This window comes from Artemia franciscana, chromosome 4 (assembly GCF_032884065.1).
Source record: "Artemia franciscana chromosome 4, ASM3288406v1, whole genome shotgun sequence".
Classification (NCBI taxonomy): domain Eukaryota; kingdom Metazoa; phylum Arthropoda; class Branchiopoda; order Anostraca; family Artemiidae; genus Artemia; species Artemia franciscana.
Window position 1 is genome coordinate 15,495,407 of NC_088866.1, and position 25,710 is coordinate 15,521,116.

The 25,710-nt window shown below is 34.4% G+C and overlaps 2 protein-coding genes across 5 annotated transcripts in view; one reads left to right on the plus strand and one right to left on the minus strand.

Moving 5' to 3' along the window:
* LOC136026043 (double-strand break repair protein MRE11-like) overlaps window positions 1–5,008 on the minus strand; it is a 73,614-nt gene extending 68,606 nt beyond the window's left edge. The window contains exon 1 of one of the 4 annotated variants that reach the window (XM_065702213.1): window positions 4,947–5,008. Coding sequence is in view for 1 of the 4 variants with exons in the window: in XM_065702211.1 (XP_065558283.1) it covers window positions 4,902–4,935 (34 nt within the window). In the remaining 3 variants the exon portion in view is untranslated. Of the gene's footprint in view, window positions 1–4,901 lie in introns of all 4 variants that reach the window. The other 3 variants (XM_065702212.1, XM_065702215.1, XM_065702211.1) reach the window with 3 other exon arrangements.
* An 18,877-nt stretch (window positions 5,009–23,885) lies between these two features.
* The window catches only part of LOC136026046 (FAD-linked sulfhydryl oxidase ALR-like), an 86,553-nt gene continuing 84,728 nt past the window's right edge, over window positions 23,886–25,710 (plus strand). The window contains exon 1 of the mRNA XM_065702219.1: window positions 23,886–23,967. Coding sequence (XP_065558291.1) covers window positions 23,913–23,967 — 55 coding nt within the window. The 5' untranslated portion in view covers window positions 23,886–23,912. The remainder of the gene's footprint in view (window positions 23,968–25,710) is intronic.

Sequence of the window (25,710 nt, forward strand, 5' to 3'; positions counted from 1 at the left end):
TGAGAAAGCCATTTAGCCAAAAAAATAAATATGCAAATTTTGTTTTAATTATTCATCTGTGGAGAGCCAAAATTAAAACATGCATTAATTCAATAACGTTCAGAAATTAAATAAAAAAAACTGTTTTAAAAAGTACAGTTGAGAGAAAGAGTCAAAATTTAGCATAAAGAGCGGGGCGTTGAGGAGGGACCAGCCAATTTCATAGACGAAGTAATTTCCGTCTGTTTTAAGTTTTAATGTTGCTCCTTACTTTCAGTTAAAAAAAACTTGTTTTTTTTATTTAATTGCTACTAAAGCTGAGGGTAATAATATTATTTCTACTGCTACTACTAAGTCTGCTACTACGTTAACTACCAGTACTACTACTACTGCTGTTAAAGCTAAGAGTATTAAGGCAAAAATTTTGTGCCATATTGAACTAAATAAAAAAAGAACTATACTCACACAGGTTTTTACAAGGTTGTATTGGCAATGCTTCAGGAATGGTTGATGGTATTAAGCTTTAATTTGAAGCTTAGTCAATTAAGTTTAAGCTTTCAAGAAAATTTAGACAAATGTTAAACTAAATCAGAACAAACTATGAGCATGTAGATTGTCAAAAGGGCAGCAAAACATTATCTTAGAAGCAGCATACATTAATAAATTAGATCTTTCAGAGTAAGTTATTGTAGATTTTGGACGAGCCAGAAGATATTATGTGTATACTTTTAATACTACTTCTACAATTACTGTAGCTAATGATACTAAGAGTATTAAGGTAAAACTTTCAGTGTAGATTTAGGGGGTTCTATTAAACAAAAAGACTATATACAGGCAGGCTTTCAAAAACCCATATAAGCAATATCATGGGCAATACTACAATATCATACCAAGTTATGCCAGTGAAACTTTTAAAGGAGCTAATTTTAATGGAGATTAAAAGTTCTAGTGCCCTTTTTGAGAGTCAAACATGGTTAGAGGGCAAGCAGCCCTAATCCTTAGCCCATAATTTTTCTTCCAATTAAAATCTTGAGATGGCCATTTTGTTCAGTATAGTTGACAGGTCTGGTAATTATGTCTCTAGAGATATTAGGTATGTCAACCTCCACAGTTATGGAATTTGCACATTATGCTTTAAAACTAAATGTTACTTTAAGACTAACTCAAAACTTACAGTGTGTATGCTAATTGAAAATAAGACATTTCAGCAATATTCCAAGAACAACTGAGGGCATTAAGTTGACAATTTAACTAAATCAAACGAGTGTAAGTATATCCAGATTATCAAAGAGCATAGATATAATTTTTTGGGGAAGGTATTAAGTTTTGTTTTCACATCAATTAGAGGAAGCATAAAACTAAATTAAAGAATACTCTTAGAGATAAACACTACTCTAAGAGACACTCAGAGAGATGGAGTACATAGAGAAAATAACAAAAAAGAAATAAAAGAAAGCAAAAAAGAGACATCACAACTTTCAGAGCAATTAATAAAGAATATCTATAAAACACTGAACAACTTTTACAAGCATACAACTTTACAAATCACTGTATAAGAAGGAGATATCATGGATGAAAACTGATGTTATGATTGTGTTTCCTAACACATTTTGCTAGAGCTATTGCTGGGCTAGCTATTTCATAATTACAGACTAATGCTAAATTTTGCATTCACAAGGGTAAATGAAGTAAATATTTTGCAAATTTGAAATATACTGAACAGAATTTGCATTTATTTGTTAGTGAGAAAACCTTCCAAAATGGTGCTGTATACAGAAAATGTGGCAGAGCTGGTGAATTACAGTTTAGCAAGGATTATTTGGTTGAAATGTTATTCATTTCAGATAACTGAAGCATAAGATGCACCACATTTTTTTCAAGGTGGGAAATCAGCAGCAAGCAAGTTTGCTTTAGGGATGGGCCAATTGGAAGACCAAAATAAACAAGTTCTTCAACTGGCTTTCCAAAAGAATGTTCCAAATAGACTGAAAATGTGGGACCCAGATTATCCTAGTTAAATAAAAGAACATCTGATTTCACAGAGTTAATTTCCAGCCCCAATTTAGAATATTCACTCTCAAGTATTCTGAAGTTTTCTTCAATATGTTGTAATGACCTGCTAAAACTAAGGGCATCATCTGCATAACAGACAAGTGTCATGTTTGTTGTTTCCTCAATGCATGAAGATATGCATTTTGATTGAGTATCTAGGAAAATTTTATTAAAAAGAGAAGGTACAGTGATAACACCTTGATGTATATCTTTATATACAGAGACAAAACTGTTCAGATCATTTGGGGGATTTTTGGGACAAGAAAAGCTATCTTGTGGAGCATACATTAGATGAATTGGAAACTGGCAAGTTAAATGGATTTGTAATTTTAATACATACTTTAAGCTGCAAACATAAATCTCTCATGGTACAAATAATAGAGGGGTGAAAACCTCTTTTTGCAGTATGAAAGAGCATGGCTCTATGTACTAATGAGTCAAATGCATGCCTGACATTGTGTGCTACTAGAATAGGACCCTCTTGGGCCAGTTAAGCCTCTATTAGGACATTAGCTACAACACTAAGGAAATCAATGTACCTTATTTTATTCTGAAAGCCAAACTGGTATTGTGGAATGCTACATTTATCCTTTAATTCATCAACAAAAAGCAGATCAAACAGTTTACAGAATGTAGTAGAGATTGTTATAGGCCTTAAAGTCAAACACTGAATGTTAGATTGGCCTTTCTTTGGGATAGGAATGAGATCATCAATGTAAAAAGACAACAGTAATGTAAAAGCATCAAAAATCATGTGCATGAGCAATCCTAGGTGTAACATGAGCAAAGAGGTTCCATGGATAACTTGAAATTCATTAATATTATCTATAACAAATGAAGCTGTATATTTGAACTTGGTGACTGCCATTATTATGGTTTGTATTGTAACAACATAGCAAGATTCTGGGTAAACAGATAAAAATTCATCAAGTTTGAATTCATATTTAGATTCTAAAGTTGGATCTGGTGCAGCAAATTCATTCTAAGCAAATTCTACCATTCAAAAGGGGGTATCAAAAGCTTTGGGAGTATTTGAAGAAGTGGTGCTTATGGGATCAAGATATTTTCAAATTGAATTGTGTAAAGCAGAAACTCTAAGCAAATATGAATCAACAATGGCTGCACAGTGACAAGCTGGCTCACTTGCAAAAATCTTTTTTGCATTTGTAATTTTTTTAACTTTTTCCTCAAAATAAGCGTTTCAGAGAAAGGTACAAAACTCTATTAAATCAAAAATGAGCAGAAATAAAATTGAATAATCTACCAAGCATAAAAATACCACATATCAATATCAATAAATAAACTAAACCTAAAACAAAAAGAAATTACAATAAATGACCAAGTTAAATTCAAACAAGCAGAAATTAATAAGAGTAGAGCTGACAACCCTCATGGTTCCTCAAGACCAGAACATAATTGGCATTTTACTGGAAAAAAAACATGCATTAATTCCATCACATTCCTTGAAGTCTTAGCAATTTTTGACTTATTAAAGTTAAAACATTTCAAGTGTATTTTCTTCCTTTAATGAAGGAAATTTTTTTCTTTATGAAGACATCACCTGATGTTTTTCACAATCTTTCCAAATTCTATAATTGCTTCTGGGTACATTCAATTTGAGTTTTTTTTTTTTCCCCTTTGTAAAGACATTGCCTGATGTTTTTTCACAATCTTTCCAAATTCCATAATTGCTTCTGGGTACATTAAATTTGAGCTCTTAAAGGGCTCAAAGCAGCCTATAGTAACCATGTTTAAAAACACATAAAATAATGGGCTTAAGAAAAATAATCATTATTTTCATCAGTCTTAATAGTAAAATGTTATTTTGAGAGCAAGCAGAATTTTTTAAATCAAGTGCCTAATACCCTTGAATATCACATCACAACAAAACAGACATCATTTTGAGGGGTTTCTAGCTATTCTGTGTTAGCAATTAAGAAGAATTGTTAATCCAATACAATACAACTGAAATACTTTTTAGGAGTGATATAGGCTATTGCTAGCCAATGTATTCTAGAACATTTTATTGCCTAGCCTACCCTAGTTGCTTTCAGAATTTTACAGAGAGTCCTTCTGAGGAGGCCAACCACTACATTAGTATGTATTTACCTCTATCTTTAGTTTTTTCTTAAGTATCAATAATCTCTGGTAAAAATTCTAGTTTAGCTACTTTTTTCTACCATGGAAGGGAGTTAGGAAAAATGAAACATTCAGTAATGAGGCTACTCTGGAAAGGTATTGCAAAGCTTTCATGTTAGCCCTCTTCTGATGTCTAAGTCTTAGAAATTTTGCCTAGCCTACTTGACAGGTCTATAGCCTACCTACTGAAATTTTGACAAAACAACAATTTATCTTAAGTTTAAGTTATAAGTTTCTTTTTCTCTGGTTTTAGCTTTGAAAATGTAATTCCTGTTATTTGAGTAGAATTTTAAGACATATAAATTGAGATTGAGCAAAGTTGTAAAACTTAAAAACAGTTTCATTTAAGCAGGAGATTTGTTTTGCAAGGTTTCTCTTTCATAGCAAAAGAATTCTTTAGGATCATCAAAAGTAACTGCCCTCTATAGAGAGAAAAGGATTAGAGGTAGGAACTTCAAAATACCTTCTCAGGACATACTTTAGTCTGTAGAACCATCCCTAAAAGTTTCATTTCCCTACCCTAATTTCTTTCCAAGATAGTGAAAATTAGATAAACTAGAATTTTACCGTGGGCACTCCTCGTCTATAATTCCACCAGGAAGTGATTAATTATAGCCTATGAATGACTGTTCAACACAGAATTGAAAATTTCATTCACCAAAGTCTACTACTTTCTAAAAAGGTCGATATTACTTCATTTAGGTTCAAATCTTATTTTACAGTAGGCCTACTTAATAATTGGATGCTTCTAAAACATGTAATCATGTAAAATTAACTCAATAAGGTCAAACTGCATGCATAATTTTCAAAAATTTGTCTTTTTTATTCGACATTGTTGCTATGGTTTTCGCAGTTGATTTTTTCTGATCAAGAAGTCTGATTCGGTGCCATTTAAATAAAGAGTTTCCCAAAATGTGTCATCTTTGACATATTTTTAAGAATGGAAATACATTGTGGTGCCGCAATGATAAGTGTTTCACCTAGATCGTTGAGACCTGACATAGTTTAAATGTTCATTAAGCTGTATCTCATCATAGGCAATGCAATAATACTGCCCAAATTAAGAATTAAGTAGACCCAAATTATTATTAACTTTTTTTTAGCAAGGAAATTTTTATTGAAGAAGTTGCTGTGGAAACTTCAAAAAGATCTTCTTGACTGGAAATTGAGAGTTCTAGCACCCCTTTTAATGGTTAAAAGTGATTGGTCGGTAATCATCCTCCCCCTCTACTTATTATTTCCCCAAACACATCCAATCAAATTTTGCGATAGCCATTTCGTTCAACATAGTTGAAATCTATATATATAACAATAAGTTGTCTGTGTGTCTGTGTGTCGAGTGACGTCATGTTTGTGTGTCAACTGACGTCATGTTTGTCGACTGACGAAATTACAGACCGGGAAATCAGGACACAAATGACGACCGGGACACCGAGACATGTTTGTCAACTGATGAAATTACATACCGGGACACAAATCACAACCGGGACACAGGGAATATAAATGATGCCCGGGAACCTCAAAGAGAAATTACAGACTGGGACACCCAGACACAAATCACGACCGGGACACAGAGAATATAAATGGCGACCGGGACACAGGGACACAACTACAACGGGGACGCCGGGGGCACAGGCGGGATATATAAATGACGACCGGGACACAGGGATTGTTTGAATAGAAATTACAGACCGGGACACGAATGACGTTTTTTCTTTTTAGTTTTTTTTTTGTTTTTTACCTTTTTTCTTTTTTCAGTTTTCTTTTTCTTCTTTATTTTTCAGCGTCACTATGAAGTACATATCGACGAACCTTTGTTTTTTTTAACTTAAATCTGGTAGGCATTGATGACCTTATCCAAGTCAAAATCCCAAGCCCAATCATCATCGCTATCATTTTCAGTTTTGATATGTTTTGACTCTCGCTGTCCAGGTGGATTTTCATCTAACTGCGCGGTTTTGCGTTCTTTAGCCGCAAGCCTGTTTTCTTGCTGTTCTTGTGATTCCTCGGAATGCTTTCTTTTCTTACTTTCTCTATCAGCAGCAAGTTTTTTGGCATAAACTCTTTGAGCAGCTTCCTCGGCTGTTGCCATTGTAGGTTCTTCAGTCATTTTACAATTAAACATTTTTCCGTGAACAAATGTCTTAAATACCATTAATGACGTCTCCGTCATTAATGACGACCCTGTGTCCCGGTCGTCATCCCGGTATACATTCGTTTTTGAATTGGTATATGATGAAATAAATTTTTAATTTTTTCCCTTTTTTCCTTTTAGTTTTTTTTATTGGTTTTGACCTTTTTTTAGGTTTTTTAGTTTTTTTTTTTATTTTTAGTTTTTTTTGAAGTTTTTATCTTTTTAGTTTTTTTATTTTTATTTATATTTTTTTAGTTTTCTTTTTCTCCTTTATTTTTCAGTTTTTTTCCTTTTTTTAGTTTTTTTTCTTTTTAGTTCTTTTAGTTTTTACCTTTTTTAGTTTTTTTTAGTTTTTTAGATGAACATTTTTTTAGTTTTATTCCTTTTTTTCTTTTCAGTTTTTTATTGGTTTTTACCTTTTTTTTAGCTTTTTTAGTTTTTTTTCGTTTTTTCTTTTTACTTTTTTTTAGTTCTTATCTTTTTTTATTTTTTTTTATTTTTATTCTTAATTTTTTTTTATTAGTTTTTAGTTTTTTTTTGTAATTTTTGCCTTTTTTAGTTTTTTCAGTTTTTTTTTTAGTTTTTAGATTTTTACCTTTTTTAGCCTAACCAGGATTTGAACCTGGGACCTTCATTCTCCGTTCTGACACCCTCTCTCACCGAGTGACTACTCCAGCATGTTCATTTTGGTGTTTTAAATGGTATATTATTAACCAAATTAATGTGTTTTACAATATACTAAGCATCGTCATAACAAAAATGACGACAACTAATTTCATGACGTCAGTCAACACAGAAATTAAGTTCTGAAATTAAGTCATGAAATTAGTTGCCGTCATTTTTGCTTTGACGGTGACGTCATTCAAGTTATATAAGACATATGTTCACGTAGAAATCTATTAATGATTAAGTTTACAATGACAGATGAAGATGCTCAAAGAGTCTATGCCAAAAAACTTGCTGCTGATAGAGAAAGTCAGAAAAGAAAGCGTGCCGAGGAACTATCAGCAGCAATTTTTTTGGCATAGACTCTTTGAGCATCTTCATCAGTCATTGTAAACTTAAACATTAATAGATTTCTACATGAACATATGTCTTATATAACTTGAATGACGTCACCGTCAAAGCAAAAATGACGACAACTAATTTCATGACGTCAGCCGACACAGAAACATGACGTCACCTGACAACTAATTTCATGACGTCAGCCGACACAGAAACATGACGTCACCTGATCCACAGATCCACAGACAGACAGACAACTTATTTTTATATATATAGATATATATATATATATATATATATATATATATATATATATATATATATATATATATATATATATATATATATATATATATCTATTCACAGGTGGGACACTGGGAAACAACTATAATGGCGCGTAACTAATGTAGCGCGTAACGACTTACGCGCGCGGGGGGGGGCTTGGGGGACGCGAAGCGCCCCACCAACTAGGTGTTGGGGTGGCGCGAATGACGACCGGGAACCTCAAAGAGAAATTACAGACTGGGACACCCAAACACAAATCACGACCGGGACACAGAGAATATATATGACGACCGGGACACAGGGACACAACTACAACGGGGACGCCGGGGGGACAGGCGGGATATATAAATGACGACCGGGACATAGGGATTGTTTGAAAAGAAATTACAGACCGGGACACCGGGACACAAATGACGACCGGGACACAGGGAATATAAATAACGACCGGGACACTCAAAGAGAAATTACAAACTGGGAAACCGGGACACAAATGTTGAATGTTCAAGAGGCAGTAAACCTGACAATCTATTTATATGCACAGACAATGGGACAGCGAAGAATGTTGTATATTCGCATGTTTTACTTAGTTAAAAACATATATATATGTATATATATATATATATATATATATATATATATATATATATATATATATATATATATATATATATATATATATATATATATATATATATATATATATATATATATATACATATATATATACATACATATATATATATATATATATATATATATATATATATATATCTTCTATATATATAAAAATAAGTTGTCTGTGGATGGATGGATGGATGGATGTGTCAGGTGACGTCACCTGAAAAAACTGGATCAGGTGACGTCAAAACTGAAAAAACTAAAAAAAGGCAAAAACTACAAAAGAAACTAAAAACTAATAAAAAAAATAAAAAAGCTAAAAAACTAAAAAAACTATAAAGGTAAAAACCAATAAAAAACTAAAAAAAAAACTGAAAAAACTAAAAAAAGGCAAAAACTACAAAAAAAACTAAAAACTAATAAAAAAAGTAAAAAAGCTAAAAAACTAAAAAAACTAAAAAAAGGTAAAAAACTAAAAAAAATAAAAAATAAAAAAAACTAAAAAAAAGGAAAAAACTGAAAAATAAGCTAAAATAAAGGTAAAAACCAATAAAAAACTAAAAAAAAAAAGGAAAAAACTAATAAATGACGACACTCAAAGAGAAAAAAAAGGCAAAAACTACAAAAAAAACTAAAAACTAATAAAAAAAATAAAAAAGCTAAAAAACTAAAAAAACTAAAAAAAGGCAAAAACTACAAAAAAAACTAAAAACTAATAAAAAAGCTAAAAAACTAAAAAAACTAAAAAAAAGGCAAAAACTACAAAAAAACTAAAAACTAATAAAAAAAATAAAAAAGCTAAAAAACTAAAAAAAACTAAAAAAACTAAAAAAAGGTAAAAAACTAAAAAAACTAAAAACTAAAAAAAACTAAAAAAGGTAAAAACTAAAAGAACTAAAAAAGAAAAAAATAAATGACGACACTCAAAGAGAAAGCGACCAGGACAAAAGGAATGTTCGATTAGCAATCAACAAAGCACCGGGACACAGGGAGTATAAATGACGACCCGGGGGAAACAGGGGGATATAAATGACGACCGGGACAAAAAAACTAAAAAGAAAAAAAAACTAAAAACTAATAAAAAAACTAAAAAATCTAAAAATCTAAATAAGCTAAAAAAGAAAAAAAAAGGAAAAAAATAAAGGAGAAAAACAAAACTAAAAAACGAATGTATATACAGACCGGGACACCGGGATACAAATGACGACCGGGACCCGGGACACAGGGAATATAAATGACGACCGGGACACAGGGACACAACTCCGGTACACCGGGATACAAATGACGACCGGGACACAGGGAATATAAATGACGACCGGGACACAGGGACACAACTACAACGGGGACACCGGGGGAAACAGGGGGATATAAATGACGACCGGGACAAAAAAACTAAAAAGAAAAAAAAACTAAAAACTAATAAAAAAACTAAAAAATCTAAAAATCTAAATAAGCTAAAAAAGAAAAAAAAAGGAAAAAAATAAAGGAGAAAAACAAAACTAAAAAACGAATGTATATACAGACCGGGACACCGGGATACAAATGACGACCGGGACCCGGGACACAGGGAATATAAATGACGACCGGGACACAGGGACACAACTACAACGGGGACACCGGGGGAAACAGGGGGATGTAAATGACGACCGGGACACCGGGACAGGGAATGGTCGATTAGCAATCACCATCAACAAAGCTCAAGGGCAATCATTAGAATCATGAGGTATAGATCTGAATACAGATTGTTTTCCCATGGACCATTATATGTTGCATGTTCAAGAGTCGGTAAACCTGACAATCTATTTATATGCAAAGACAATGGGACAGCAAAGAATGTTGTATATTCGCAAGTTTTACGTAGTTTAAACCATATATATATATCTATCTATATTCACAGGTGGGACATAGGGACACAACTACAATGGCGCGTAACTATTATGGCGCGTAACGACTTACGCGCGCGGGGGGGCTTGGGGGGGGCGCGAAGCGCCCCCACCAACTAGGTGTTGGGGTGGCGCGAAGCGCCACCCCAACAGCTAGTATATATATATATATATATATATATATATATATATATATATATATATATACATATATATATATATATATATATATATATTTATATATATATATATGTAAATATATATATATATATATATATATATATATATATATATATATATATATAAAAATAAGTTGTTTGTCTGTCTGTCGACTGACGTCATGTTTGTGTGTCGACTGACGTCATGTTTGTCGACTGACGTCATTATAAGGATTGAGCTGTATGTCGTCATGAAGTTGTTTGTCGTCTGACGTCATGTTTGTCGACTAACGAAACTACAGACCGGGACACCGGGACACAAATGACGTGTTATGTCTGTTATAACGTAATAGAGGCAACAATCTTGACAGGGCCTTTTGAGGGTGAGGCTTTTCTTATTCCACGCATTCTCATGATTCCAATGGATCTGCCTTTTCAACCTAAAAGATTGCAATTCCCAATTTGATTAGCATGTTTAGTTTTCAGTTCAGAACCACTAAAGCTATTATGTAAATATCAAAAATATTTATGTTGTCTGAGCAATAATTTTTAGTTTTTATTTCAAAATAGAAAATTACCTGACAATTTTAGAATTATATCTATCTATATATATAAAAATAAGTTGTCTGTCTGTGGATCAGGTGACGTCATGTTTCTGTGTCGACTGGCGTCATGAAGTTAGTTGTCGTCATTTTTGCTATGACGGTGACGTCATTAAAGATATTTAAGACATATATGTTCACGTAGAAATCTATTAATGTTTAAGTTTAAAATGACTGATGAACTTACAATGGCAAAAGCCGATGAAGATGCTCAAAGAGTCTATGCCAAAAAACTTGCTGCTGATAGAGAAAGTCAGAAAAGAAAGCGTGCCGAGGAATCAAAAGAACAGCAAGGAAACAGGCTTGAGGCTAAAGAACGCAAAACCGCGCAGTTAGATGAAGATCCACCTGGACAGCGAGAGTCAAAACATATCAAAACTGAAAATGATAGCGATGATGATTGGGTTTGGGATCTTGACTTGGATAAGGTCATCAATGCGTACCAGATTTTAGTTGAAAAAACAAAGGTTCGGCGATATGTATTTCATAGTGAAGCTGAAAAATAAAGAAGAAAAAGAAAACTGAAAAAAGAAAAAATGTAAAAAACTAAAAAATACTAAAAAGAAAAAACACTCAAAGAGAAATTACAGACCAGAACACAAATGACGACTGGGACAGAGGGAATATAAATAACGACCGGGACACTCAAGGAGAAATTACAGACTGGGATACCGGGACACAAATGACGACCGGGACACAGGCAATATAAATGACGACCAGGACACAGGTATTTAAGAATATCGTTCAAAGACAAATTTTTAATTGTAAGAAGACCGTTGAAAGAGAAATTTCTAATTGTAAAATGACTGAAGAACCTACAATGGCAACACCCGAGGAAACTGCTCAAAACGAATGTATTCACGCCGAAGTATCTGAGTTGGTAAAGCGTTATGTTTCAGGTTCTATGTCCGAGAGGCTCCAGGTTTGAACCTTGGCTTTAGCATTAATACAAAAGAAGAAAAAAACTAAAAAAGGTAAAAACTACAAAAAAACTAAAAAGAAAATATATATATATATATATATATATATATTTATATATATCATCTTTTCCACAAAAATAATAATTTAGTGCTTCTGCTTAAAAACAGCAATCGAATTGATGCCTCCTGATACGCAACTATCAACAAAGTGGCAATCGTTGTGGTCGGTGATCAGTTCTTACCTCGAGATAATATTCTTTATAGGCGAAACAATCAGTTGACAAGAATTGCTTAAACTCATCGATGCTACGATGCCCTACAATATCCTGACGAATATAAATGACGCCCGGGACACTCAAATAGAAATCACAGACTGGGACACCGGGACACAAATGACGACGGGGACACAGGGAATATAAATGACGACCCGGACACAGGGACACAACTACAACGGGGACGCCGGGGGGCACAGGGGGATATATAAATGACGACGGCAACAAAGGAAATGGTTGATTAGCAATCACCATCAACAAAGCTCAAGGGCAATCAATAGAGGATTGATTGCTATACCTCAATATCATGAGGTATAGATCTGAATACGGATTGTTTTCCCATGGACCATTATGCGTTGCATGTTCAAGAGTCGGTAAACCTGACAATCTATTTATATGCACAGACGATGGGACAGCAAAGAATGTTGTATATTCGCAAGTTTTACGTAGTTAAAAACATATATATATATATATATATATATATATATATATATATATATATATATATATATATATATATATATATATATATATATATATATATATATATATATATATATCCGATGAAGATGCTCAAAGAGTCTATGCCAAAAAACTTGCTGCTGATAGAGAAAGTCAGAAAAGAAAGCGTGCCGAGGAATCAAAAGAACAGCAAGGAAACAGGCTTGAGGCTAAAGAACGCAAAACCGCGCAGTTAGATGAAGATCCACCTGGACAGCGAGAGTCAAAACATATCAAAACTGAAAATGATAGCGTTATGATTGGGTTTGGGATCTTGACTTGGATAGGGTCATCAATGCCTACCAGATTTTAGTTAAAAAAACAAAGGTTCGGCGATATGTATTTCATAGTGAAGCTGAAAAATAAAGAAGAAAAAGAAAACTGAAAAAAGAAAAAATGTAAAAAACTAAAAAATACTAAAAAGAAAAAACACTCAAAGAGAAATTACAGACCGGGACACAAATGACGACCGGGACAGAGGGAATATAAATAACGACCGGGACACTCAAGGAGAAATTACAGACTGGGTTACCGGGACACAAATGACGACCGGGACACGTCATAAAAATATATATATATATATATATATATATATATATATATATATATATATATATATATATATATATATATATATATATAATATATATATATATATATATATATATATATATATATATATATATATATATATATATATATATATATATATATATATATATATATATATATATATATATATATATATATATAGGGACACAACTACAATGGTGCGTAACTAATATGGCGCGTAACGACTTACGCGCACGGGGGGGCTTGGGAGGGGCGCGAAGCGCCCCCACCAACTAGGTGTTGGGGTGGCGCGAAGCGCCACCCCAACAGCTAGTATTTATATATATATATATATATATATATATATATATATATATATATATATATATATATATATATATATATATATATATATATATATATATATATATATATATATATATATATATATATATATATATATATATATATATATATATATATATATATATATATATATATATATATATATATATATATATATATATATATATATATATATTATATTTATCTATTCACAGGTGGGACACAGGGACACAACTATAATGGCGCGTAACTAATATGGCACGTAACGACTTACGCGCGCGGGGGGCTTAGGGGGGGGCGCGAAGCGCCCCACCAACTAGGTGTTGGGGTGGCGCGAAGCGCCACCCCAACAGCTAGTCTATATATATAAAAATAAGTTGTCTGTGTGTCTGTCGAGTGACGTCATGTTTGTGTGTCGGCTGACGTCATATTTGTCGATTGACGAAATTACAGACAGGGACATCGGGACACAAATGACGACCGGGACATCGAGACACAAATGACGACTGGGACACCGAGACATCTATCTATATATATAAAAATAAGTTGTCTGTGTGTCGAGTGACGTCATGTTTGTGTGTCGACTGACGTCATGTTTGTCGACTGACGAAATTACAGACCGGGACATCGGGACACAAATGACGACCGGGACACCGGGACATAGGAAATATAAATGACGACCGGGACACTCACAAAGAAAGCGATCGGGACACAAGGAATGTTCGATTAGCAATCACCATCAACAAAGTACCGGGACACAAATGACGACCGGGACACAGGGAATATAAATGACGACCAGGACACCCAAAGAGAAATTACAGACCGGGACACCGGAACACAAATGACGACCGGGACAAAAATGACGACCGGGACACAGGGAATATAAATGACGACCAGGACACTCAAAGAGAAATTACAGACCGGGACACCGGAACACAAATGACGACCGGGACAAAAATGACGACCGGGACACAGGGAATATAAATGACGACCGCGACACTCAAAGAGAAATTACAGACTGGGACACCGGGACACAAATGACGACCAGGACACAGGGAAACAACTACAACGGGGACGCCGGGGGCACAGGGGGATATATAAATGACGACGGCGACACAGGGAATGTTCGATTAGCAATCACCATCAACAAAGCTCAAGGGCAATCATTAGAATCATGAGGTATAGATCTGAATACGGATTGTTTTTCCCATGGACAAGTCGATTGGCTAAAATTGTAGCCAATCGAGGGAAATACAATCGTATTGCCCTTGGTAAGCTTTATTCTACTTTTTCTGATCATTCTGTTCTTTACCTTTCTGGGCTTTACCCTATATTTAAGAAAAAAGATTTTAGCGATATTCCATCCTCTTATTTCCGTTTCTGTAAATTTCTTCTCTATCTTCCTCTGTGGTATAGGAATCGAAAGATAATCAAAAAGTTCCATCTTCCGAACATTACTGAGAAGCTGACTGATCTACACAAAAAGCTCTCAGAAACGGCGTATCGGCGTTTGTCGCCTCACAACGATCTGATCCGTTTGTATGATTAATGTCTATTGTTGACTCTCGTTTTTTTTTGTATCACATTTTTTTTTTATTTGTTTTCCGTTTTTCTTCAATTTGTTACTCCACTATTTATCTTTTTGATGTAAGTGGGTTAGAAATAAATATTATTATTATATTATTATATGTTGCATGTTCAAGAGTCGGTAAACCTGACAATCTATTTATATGCACAGACAATGGGACAGCGAAGAATGTTGTACATTCGCAAGTTTTACGTAGTTAAATACATATATAGGGATGTCATCCCTCCTCCCAAATCCCGATGGGGCGAAAACTGAAAGTTATGCAATTCATCATTGATTATGTATATATTATAATTTATTAAGAAAGGTGGGCATGTTTGACCTTTACTTACTGAGAAGACAAAAGGCATTCAGGTGAGCCTTTCGAATAATTGTGAGGGAAGTGTTAAGCTAAATCAAAATAGTTTTTGCATACGGGTTTCCAAACGAGCATAGCTAAAAAACAAGAGCCAAGAGCTCATATGGCACTTGTGACGAGGTTGGAAGAGCCAAGAGCTTTTCCCACAAAGTTTCACTACGATCCCTCCATTCCAAACGTTTGCCAAGATTTCCGGTTTCCCCTACAACTTCCCCAATGTCACGGGATCCGATCGGGATTTGAAATAAGAGCTCTAAGACACGAGGCCCTACTAAATATCAAATTTCATTGAGGTCCGATAACCTGTTCGTAATTTAAAAATATCTCATTTTTTTCGAATTAACCGTCCTTCCATTCCTCCCAGATGGTCAAATCGGGGAAGCGACTACTTCTAATTTAATCTGGTCGGGTCCTTGATAACGCTTGCCAACTTTCAGTGATCACTAAACTGATCACTTATCTAGTTTCGGATCTTCTTCATGTAAAAATCGGGATGGTCCGAAATTCAAACCTGAGACCTCTCGCATCCTAAGCGAGAATCATACCCCTAGACCACAAGCCATACTTAAGAAGAACAATTATTTGTTTTATCGGCAAATAAAATTCTTCCCAAAGATCTTGTTTGCTCGCCCCCCCCCCCCAGATAGTTGAATCGAAAAAGAGATTATTTCTAATTTAACCTAGTCTGGTCCCTGATACGCTTGCCAACCTCCATTGTCCTAGCTTATCTTGATGTGCCCAAACTAGTAAATCCCCCTAACTCCCCCAAAGAGAGCGGATCCAATCCGGTTACGTCAATAACGTATCTGGGACATGGGCTAATTCTTTTTCCACCAATTATCTTCCCGATCTCTACCCTCTAAATATTTTCCAAGATTTATGATTTCCCCCCTCCAGCTTCCCCCTGTGTGACCGGATCCAGTAGGGAGTTAAAATAAGACCTCTGAGACACAAGGTCCTTCTAAATATCAAATTTCATTAAGATCGGATCACCCGTTCGTAAGTTAAAATACATCATTTGTTCTAATTTTTCCAAACTACCCCCCCCCCCATCTCCCCCAAAGAGAGCCAATCCGGTCTGGTTATGTCAATCACGTATCTAGGACTTATGCTAATTCTTTCCACCAAGTTTCATCCCAATCTCTCCATTCTAAGCGTTTTCCAAGATTTCTGGTCCCCCCAACTCCCCCCAATGACTCTAGATCCGGTCGGGATTTAAAATAAGAGATTTGAAACACAATATCCTTCTAAATATCAAATTTTATTGAGGTCTCATCCCCCCGTTTGTAAGTTACGAATACCTCATTTTTTCTAATTTTTCCAAATTAACCATGCCCCCACTCGCCCCCCCCCAGATGCTCAAATCGGAGAAACGACTATTTCTAATTTAATCTTGTCAGGTCCTTCATACGCCTACCAAATTTTATTGTCCTATCTTATCTGGAAGTGCCCAAAATAGCAAAACCAGGACAACAGAAATTGCGATCGCTATATGTCACTTTGTAAATACCAAGTGCCATAAAAAGACCGAGTACATTGATCTGCAACTTTTAGGAAATAATAAGGGAGATAATCAATGGATCAATGGATCAAAACACAATATTAAACACTGCTAATACTTATACTACTGCTACAATTACCACTACTACTTCTGATACCACTACAACTTCTATTACTACTGCTAAAACTACTGCTTTTCTAGCAATTAATACCAAGGCTGAGGGTATTGAAGTACCAGTTGAGAGGAAAATCGAACTGAACTAAAACGTACTAAAAGCATACAGGTTGTCGAAAAAGTGTAGCAGCAATATTTTTGGAGCGGCTTAGCGTATCAAGATGAAACTTCCGGGCGATCATGAGGGGGTTTTTCAACTTAATAAAAGGCAGCATATATATGCTACCTCCGACATTATTACTGCTTCTACTACTGTTATTGTTACTACTAATACAACATAACTACTTCTCCTGCTACTATCATTACCGCCATAATAGTAGTAGTATTAAGGCAAAGCTTATGAAGGTGAAAATTTGAAAGGATATTGAGGGGAAATTTAAAACAAATATAAACACACACTATGTGTATGCAGATTGTCAAAAGGGTACATCTCAAAAGTAGATTTGGGTTTTAAATTGGAACTTTCAGAGAGTGTAAGGGGGAAGATATATTAATCAGAAGGTAATATACTATTAGAGAGAGAAAGAGAGAGAAGGGTTTATTGACAATCAAAAAAATTACTACTACTTCCCCTAAAAAGCAAAGCTTATCCGTGGGGAAGGTAGAAAAACAAAATCCTTAAAACAAAAAGAACACTTGGCCACCGACACCACTAATACACTAAACAATAAACTCAAAAGAATATCACATATTATACTTCTCCTCCCGGAACATCATATGTTCGGGAGGAACATATCCGGGAGGAATTTTGAAAATCATGGCTGATTTTCAAAACATGTATAGGTATTATTCAGTTCAACCGAGCCCTGTCTACTTGTCCCGTAAGTTATAAGTCTCTCAGAGAGATACAAAATTTTGGGTAATTTTTGGTGTCGCAAAAGCCATTGCATCCAAAATTTAGTTTCAAATGTAATCTCTGCATAATGAGAATCAAAGGACGTAGCAGTAGCCATCCCATTGAAAGTTTGAACCAAACGGTAATTAAGAGTCACTATTCACTCTTTCTAGTGACTTAACCAGTAGAAAAAAGCTGCGGCAGAAATACCTCCTATTAAAGCAGCCACAAGAAAAGATGATTCGGATTTTTCCTCGGTCTCATTTTTTTCATTTGCCGAGTTAATTGGTTGGTTATTGGCTTCCTCGGTCTTTATTAACTTTGCATTTTCTTTCTTTTTGGATTCGCTTAATGTAATTTCACTGTCATCTTTTGCCAGTTCCTCTTCAGTCTCAACTTTAATTTCTTGTTTAATTTTTTCAATGCTTTTTTCTTCCTCTGTCTCATTTTTAACTGGTTCTGGGTTTTCTTTTCCTTGCTCTTCAGTACCGCTCATTTCCTCGGTCTCATTCTTTTCATTTGACAAGTTAGGTGGGTTAAGTAATTCGGACTTATTCTTTATATTGTCACTACTGTTTAAATTACCTTCCTCGGTCTTTATTAACTTTATATTTTCTTTCTTTTTGGCTTCACTTAATGTTATATCAGTATTATCCTTGGCTTGTTTCTCTTCGGTCTCAACCTTATTTTCTTGTTTAATTTTGTCCTTGCTTTGTTCTTCTTCTGTCTCATGCTTTACTGGTTCTGCGTTTTCTTCCCCTTGTCCTCCAGTTTCGCTCCTATCATCTTTACTTCCTTCATTTTTGTCACACTTGATGTGCCCAAGATTTCCTTCTTCATCCTTGTGAAGAGCAAAGATAGGCTTCTTGACTTGGGCTACTTGATTGATATCTTTCAGCAGTAACTCACTATTTTCTTCTTGTTTCTGCTCTTCTTCCTCCATAGTAGTTGATGAGCCAACTGACGACAGTGAAAAATTGTCATTTTCTGGTGTTTCTTCTGTGTTAGAATCTAGTTCCTCCACCTTAATGTGAAGTTTGGCGACAGGTTTCTGTGATCTGTTCTTTCTTATATCAACGATGAATGTACCTGCTTTTAGTTCCCCTTCTTTAATTGTAATGCCACCATTGCCAACTCGCTTACCTCTGTTTATTAGTCCTAGCATCTTTCTTTGCTCTTTCATTCGGAACTTCATGTCAAGTAATTCATTTTCGTTCACTTCGAAATCCACTGCATAATTCCAGATTGGTTTGTGGCCATTCTCCACTTTGTCAGTGGAGTAATTCTTTCCATTGCATGACATTTTTATATAAAGCTGTGGGTTCGGGTTTCTTTCAAAAACAGAATGTTCTAACACAGAATATTCTACAGTTAATCGAATAAACATTGTTTGAATAATTATAGGTAATAATTGAGTCTGATTTTGTCTAAAAGATAAAATCGTAGCTTCAATAGTGCTTATCTCTCTTTATGTTAAATTGAATTAAAAAAAAAACAATGCAAGTAAATATTTTTTGTTGCATCTAGATTTATTTTCAAGTTCCAAGGTTATTTTTGCGATTATTATATTCTTATAGCGGCAGATTATGACACTTTATGAAAATCTAACATGGCTATGATGTATTGGTGACGATATTATCGTTACTAACATGCTCGGATTTTTATCTGCGTATATTATTACTACATTTGTTTCGCAATATGAACCTAATAGAGACAGATAATACGTCTGCTATAAACTATGTGCTGATTTTTGATCTAACAAAACCAGATTTGGCTTTAGACCTGATTATTTAAAAGAAAACTTTTCAAAGGAAAGTATAGAGCCATATTAAAACCTAAGATAACCAGATTTAAAACTCAAAGGGCCTCAATTCTATCCCTTTAGTGAAGAACGATGTGACATTTATGTATTATTATTTCTTCTTTGGAATTTTTATTCTCAACAACTTTTCAGGCATTTTTAAACTTTGGCTGGGGTTCTAAATCTTCACTAAAAACGTTCTTGTTGCGTTTAATAGCGGTGTTCGGTGTATTTAAAGAGAAAGGGCAAAACTAATAATCTTAGTCCCCCTAATAAAGGACGAACAACGGCCAATGGTAACCCAAAACTAAAAAAGTACGATTAAAAGAAATGGCTAATGAGAAAAAATTGTCTCTTGTATCGGATTTTGGAAAAGTAAATATTATTTCGATTAGTCTTAAAAGTAGAAAGTTATTACTAAAACAAATTTATTGGAATTTCGAATAATACCCCGAAACCCCTAAAAAACGGAGTGGGGTCGGAACAAAAAGTAAACGAAAGAAATTGTCCTGGCTGAAGACCTTATTCAGAAAAGCTACAGTCCCCTGGTTTGAAAAAGAAAAGAAATCACTTTTTGTACATAGGTATCATTGCAGTTTCCTATTTTTCTTCGCTGCTAGCGAGACAATTTAACATCATAGAAGGCTTTTTGAGGGCCCAAAAAACTGAACAACCAAAGCATTGAACCCCACCACCTAACTCCACCAAAGAGAGCGGATCCAGTCCGGTTACGTCAATCACGTATCTACGACATCTATAAGCGTTTTCCAAGATTTTCTGTTTCCCCCTCAAACTACCCCCAAGTTCAAAAAATCTGGTCGGGGTTTGAAGTAAGAGCTCTGAGACATGAATTCCTTCTAAATATCAAATTTCATTAAGATCCGGTCACCCGTTCTTAAGTTAAAAATACCTCCATTTTTCTGATTTTTCCAATTTAACAACCCCCAGTTCCCTCAAAGAGAACGGATCCGTACATATTACGTCAATCTCGTATCTATAACTTGTGCCCTTTCTTCCCATCAAGTTTCATCCCGATCTCTCCACTCTAAGCGTTTTCCAAGAATTCCGGTTTCCAAGATTTCTGTTTCCCACCTCCAACCCTGTATGTCCACGGATCCGATTCGAATTGAATTTGGAGCATCTGAGACATAAGATTCCTCTATATATCAAGTTTCATTAAGATCCGATCGCCCATTCGAAAGATACCTCGATTTTCACGTTTTCCAAGAATTCTGGTTTCTCCCTCCAATGTCACCAGATCTGGTCGAGATTTAAAATGAAAGTTCTAAAGCACAAGATCATTCTAGATATCAAATTTTATTGAGATCTGAACACCCGTTCGTAAGTTACTAATACCTCATTTTTTTCTAATTTTTCCGAGTTACTCTCCCCCCCCCCAACTCCACCAAAGAGAGCGGATCTGGTCCGGTTATGTCAGTCACCAATCTTGGACCTGTGCTTATTCTTTCCACCAATTTTCATCCTCATCTCTCCGCTTTAAGCGTTTTCCAAAATTTCCGCCCCCCCCCTAATGACACTATATCCGGTCGGGATTTAAAATAAAAGATCTGAGTTTCGACGTCCTTCAAAATATGAAATTTCATTGAGATACAATCACTCTTTCGTAAGTCAAAAATACCTCATTTTTTCTAATTTTTAGAATTAATCCTCCCTCACTTCCCCAAAGCGAGTAGATCCTTTCCGGTTATGTCAATCCCGTATCTAGGAGTTGTGCTTATATTTCCCACCAAGTTTTATCCCGATCCCTCCACTCTAAGCATTTTCCAAGATTTTAGGTTCCGCCCTCCCAACTTCCCCTTCACTGGATCTGGTCGGGATTTAAGATTAAAGCTCTGAGACACGATATCCTTCTAAACATCAAATTTCATTAAGATCCGATCACTCCTTCTTAAGTTAAAAATACCTCATTTTTTTAATTTTTCAGAATCAAACCATTTCATACCAAAGAGAGCGGATCTGGTCCGGTTATGTCAGTTACCTATTTTGGAATTGTGCTTATTCTTTCCACCAAGTTTTATCCTCATCTCTCCGCTTTAAGCGCTTCCCAAAATTCCCCCCCCCCTAATGACACTATATCCGGTCGGGATTTAGAATAAGAGATCTCAGTTTCGAGGTCTTTCTAAATATGAAATTTCATTAAGATACAATCACTCTTTCGTAAGTCAAAAATACCTCATTTTTTTCTAATTTTTTAGAATTAATCCTCCCCCAACTCTTCCTAAGAGAGCAGAGCCTTTCCAGCTATTTCAATCACGTATCTAGGACTCTTTCTTTCAACTCTTCTTTTTAAAACAGTAACAAACTTTAGCGTAAAGAGCGGGGCGTTGATGAGGAAGCAGCCCCTTTCATATACAAAGTAATTTCTGTTCATTTTAAGTTATAATGTCGCTCCTTACTTTCAGTTGAAAAAACTTGTTTTTTTATTTAATTTCTGAACGTATTTTAATCAATGCATGTTTTGACTTTGGCTCTCCGCAGAGGAATAATTAAAACGAAATTTACATTTTTTTTTTTTGGCTACAGGGCTTTCTCATAATTTTGATCGAATGATTTTGGTAAAAAAAAAGAGCAGGGGAGGAACCCTAGTTGCCCTCCAATTTTTTGGTTAATTAAAAAGGCAACTAGAACTTTTAATTTTTTACGAGTCTTTTTATTAGTAAAACATATAATTTTGTACCAATTCATTAAGAATGACCCCTGAATCGCAAAAGCCGTAGAATAAATAGTTGACATTACTAAAAATCCTTTAGCGTAAAGATCGAGGTATTAAGAGGAGGTGAGCCCCTCATATGGGTAATAATTTCTGTTCGTTTTAAGTTTTAATGCTGCTCCTTACTTCCAGCTGAAAAAACTTTTTCATATTTTTTTTTCATCGTTTTTTTTAAGTAATGCTAGTAAATCCTGCGCTCCCTTCATGGAAATTTTCTTCCCCCATGACAAATTCCTTGATGGAAAGCTCCCCCAGCATATCCCCCTCTTCTCAACCCCTCCCCCAACCAAAAAATCCTCCTGAAAACGCCTGTACACTTCCCAATAACCATTACTATATGTAAGCACTGGTCAAAGTTTGTAACTTGTAGCCCCTCCCATGGGGACTGTGGGGGAGTAAGTCGTCCCCAAAGACATAGTTATAAGGTTTTTCGACTACGCTGAATAAAATGGCTATCTCAGAATTTTGATCCGTTGACTTTGGGAAAATAATTAGCGTGGGAGGGGGCCTAGGTGCCCTCCAATTTTTGGTCACTTAAAAAGGGCACTAGAACTTTTCATTTCCGGTAGAATGAGCCCTCTCGCAACATTTTAGGACAACTGGGTCGATACGATCACCCCTGGGAAAGAGAAAAGAAAAAAAAAATAAATAAATAAACACGCTTCCGTGATCTGCCTTCTGGCAAAAAATACAAAATTCCACATTTTTGTAGCTAAGAGCTTGAAACTTGAACAGTAGGGTTCTCTGATACACTGAATCCGATGATGTAATTTTCGTTAAGATTCTATGACTTTTAGGGGGTGTTTTCCCCTATTTTCTAAAATAAGGCAAATTTTCTCAGGCTCGTAACTTTTGATGGGTAAGACTAAACTTGATGAAACTTATATATTTGAAATCAGCATTAAAATGCGATTCTTTTGATGTAGCTATTAGTATCAAAATTCCATTTTTTTAGTTTTGGTTACTATTGAGCCGGGTCGCTCCTTACTACAGTTCGTTACCACGAACTGTTTGATTTAGGAAATGTAGTTTCATATCTTTCAAACCTTATAAAATGGATTGGAGCAAAGTTATGAGGCTGAAAACAATTTTGTTGTACTTCATTTAAGCAGAAGATCTATTTTGCAAGGTTTCACTTTTATAACACACATTTTTAAAGGTCATCGAAGGTCAAGGCCCTCAAGAGGGAGAAGGAGTGGAGGTAGTTGCTTCAAAATACCTTCTCGGGACATATTTTAGTCTGTAGATTTATCCCTGAAAGTTTCACTTTCCTAACCTAAACGCTTTCTGAAATAGCAAGAAGTCAATTAACTAGAATTTTACCCACTTGGTTAATACCAACACCAAGTGCCATAAGAATTTAACTTTCTTGTCGTTGATATTTGTTAAAACGTTAGAACAACGTCTAAAATTACTTTTACTTTCCCTTGTCTAACCCCGATTTGCCAAATACGAGTTCAAATAGACATTCGGTGTCAAATGATGATTCTATGGATTTTGATTTTCCTAGTCTCGAGCACTCACGAAGATCCAGGTAAAATATTCTGTGCTATCGTTTGCTATAAAGAAGTAGTTTAAGTTGCTGCATATATATATATATATATATATATATATATATATATATATATATATATATATATATATATATATATATATATATATACTAGCTGTTGGGGTGGCGCTTCGCGCCACCCCAACACCTAGTTGGTGGGGGCGCTTCGCGCCCCCCCAAGCCCCCCCGCGCGCGTAAGTCGTTACGCACCATAATAGTTACGCGCCATTGTAGTTGTGTCCCTATGTCCCATATATATATATATATATATATATATATATATATATATATATATATATATATATATATATATATATGGTTTTAACTACGTAAAACTTGCGAATATACAACATTCTTTGCTGTCCCATTGTCTTTGCATATAAATAGATTGTCAGGTTTACCGACTCTTGAACATGCAACATATAATGGTCCATGGGAAAACAATCTGTATTCAGATCTATACCTCATGATTCTAATGATTGCCCTTGAGCTTTGTTGATGGTGATTGCTAATCGACCATTCCCTGTCCCGGTGTCCCGGTCGTCATTTACATCCCCCTGTTTCCCCCGGTGTCCCCGTTGTAGTTGTGTCCCTGTGTCCCGGTCGTCATTTATATTCCCTGTGTCCCGGTCGTCATTTGTATCCCGGTGTACCGGTCTGTATATACATTCGTTTTTTAGTTTTGTTTTTCTCCTTTATTTTTTTCCTTTTTTTTTCTTTTTTAGTTTATTTAGATTTTTAGATTTTTTAGTTTTTTTATTAGTTTTTAGTTTTTTTTTCTTTTTAGTTTTTTTGTAGTTTTTACCTTCTTTTTAGTTTTGTTAATTTTTTTTTTACTTATGTCCTGGTCGTCATTTATACTCCCTGTGTCCCGGTGCTTTGTTGATTGCTAATCGAACATTCCTTTTGTCCTGGTCGCTTTCTCTTTGAGTGTCGTCATTTATTTTTTTTCTTTTTTAGTTCTTTTAGTTTTTACCTTTTTTATTTTTTTTTAGTTTTTTAGATGAAAATTTTTTTTAGTTTTTTCCTTTTTTTCTTTTTAGTTTTTTATTGGTTTTTACCTTTATGTTAGCTTATTTTTCAGTTTTTTCCTTTTTTTTTATTTTTTTTTATTTTTTTTAGTTTTTTACCTTTTTTTAGTTTTTTTAGTTTTTTTAGTTTTTTTAGTTTTTTAGCTTTTTTACTTTTTATATTAGTTTTTAGTTTTTTTGTAGTTTTTGCCTTTTTTTAGTTTTTTCAGTTTTTTTTTAGTTTTTTATTGGTTTTTACCTTTATTTTAGCTTATTTTTCAGTTTTTTCCTTTTTTTTAGTTTTTTTTAGTTTTTAGTTTTTTTAGTTTTATACCTTTTTTTAGTTTTTTTAGTTTTTTTAGTTTTTTAGCTTTTTTATTTTTTTTATTAGTTTTTAGTTTTTTGTAGTTTTTGCCTTTTTTTTAGTTTTTTTAGTTTTTTAGTTTTTTTATTAGTTTTTAGTTTTTTTTTGTAGTTTTTGCCTTTTTTTAGTTTTTTTAGTTTTTTAGCTTTTTTATTTTTTTTATTAGTTTTTAGTTTTTTTTTGTAGTTTTTGCCTTTTTTTAGTTTTTTTCAGTTTTGACGTCACCTGATCCAGTTTTTTCAGGTGACGTCACCTGATCCACGATCCACAGATCCACAGACAACTTATTTTTATATATATAGATAGTTTTTTTTTTACTTATGTCCTGGTCGTCATTTATACTCCCTGTGT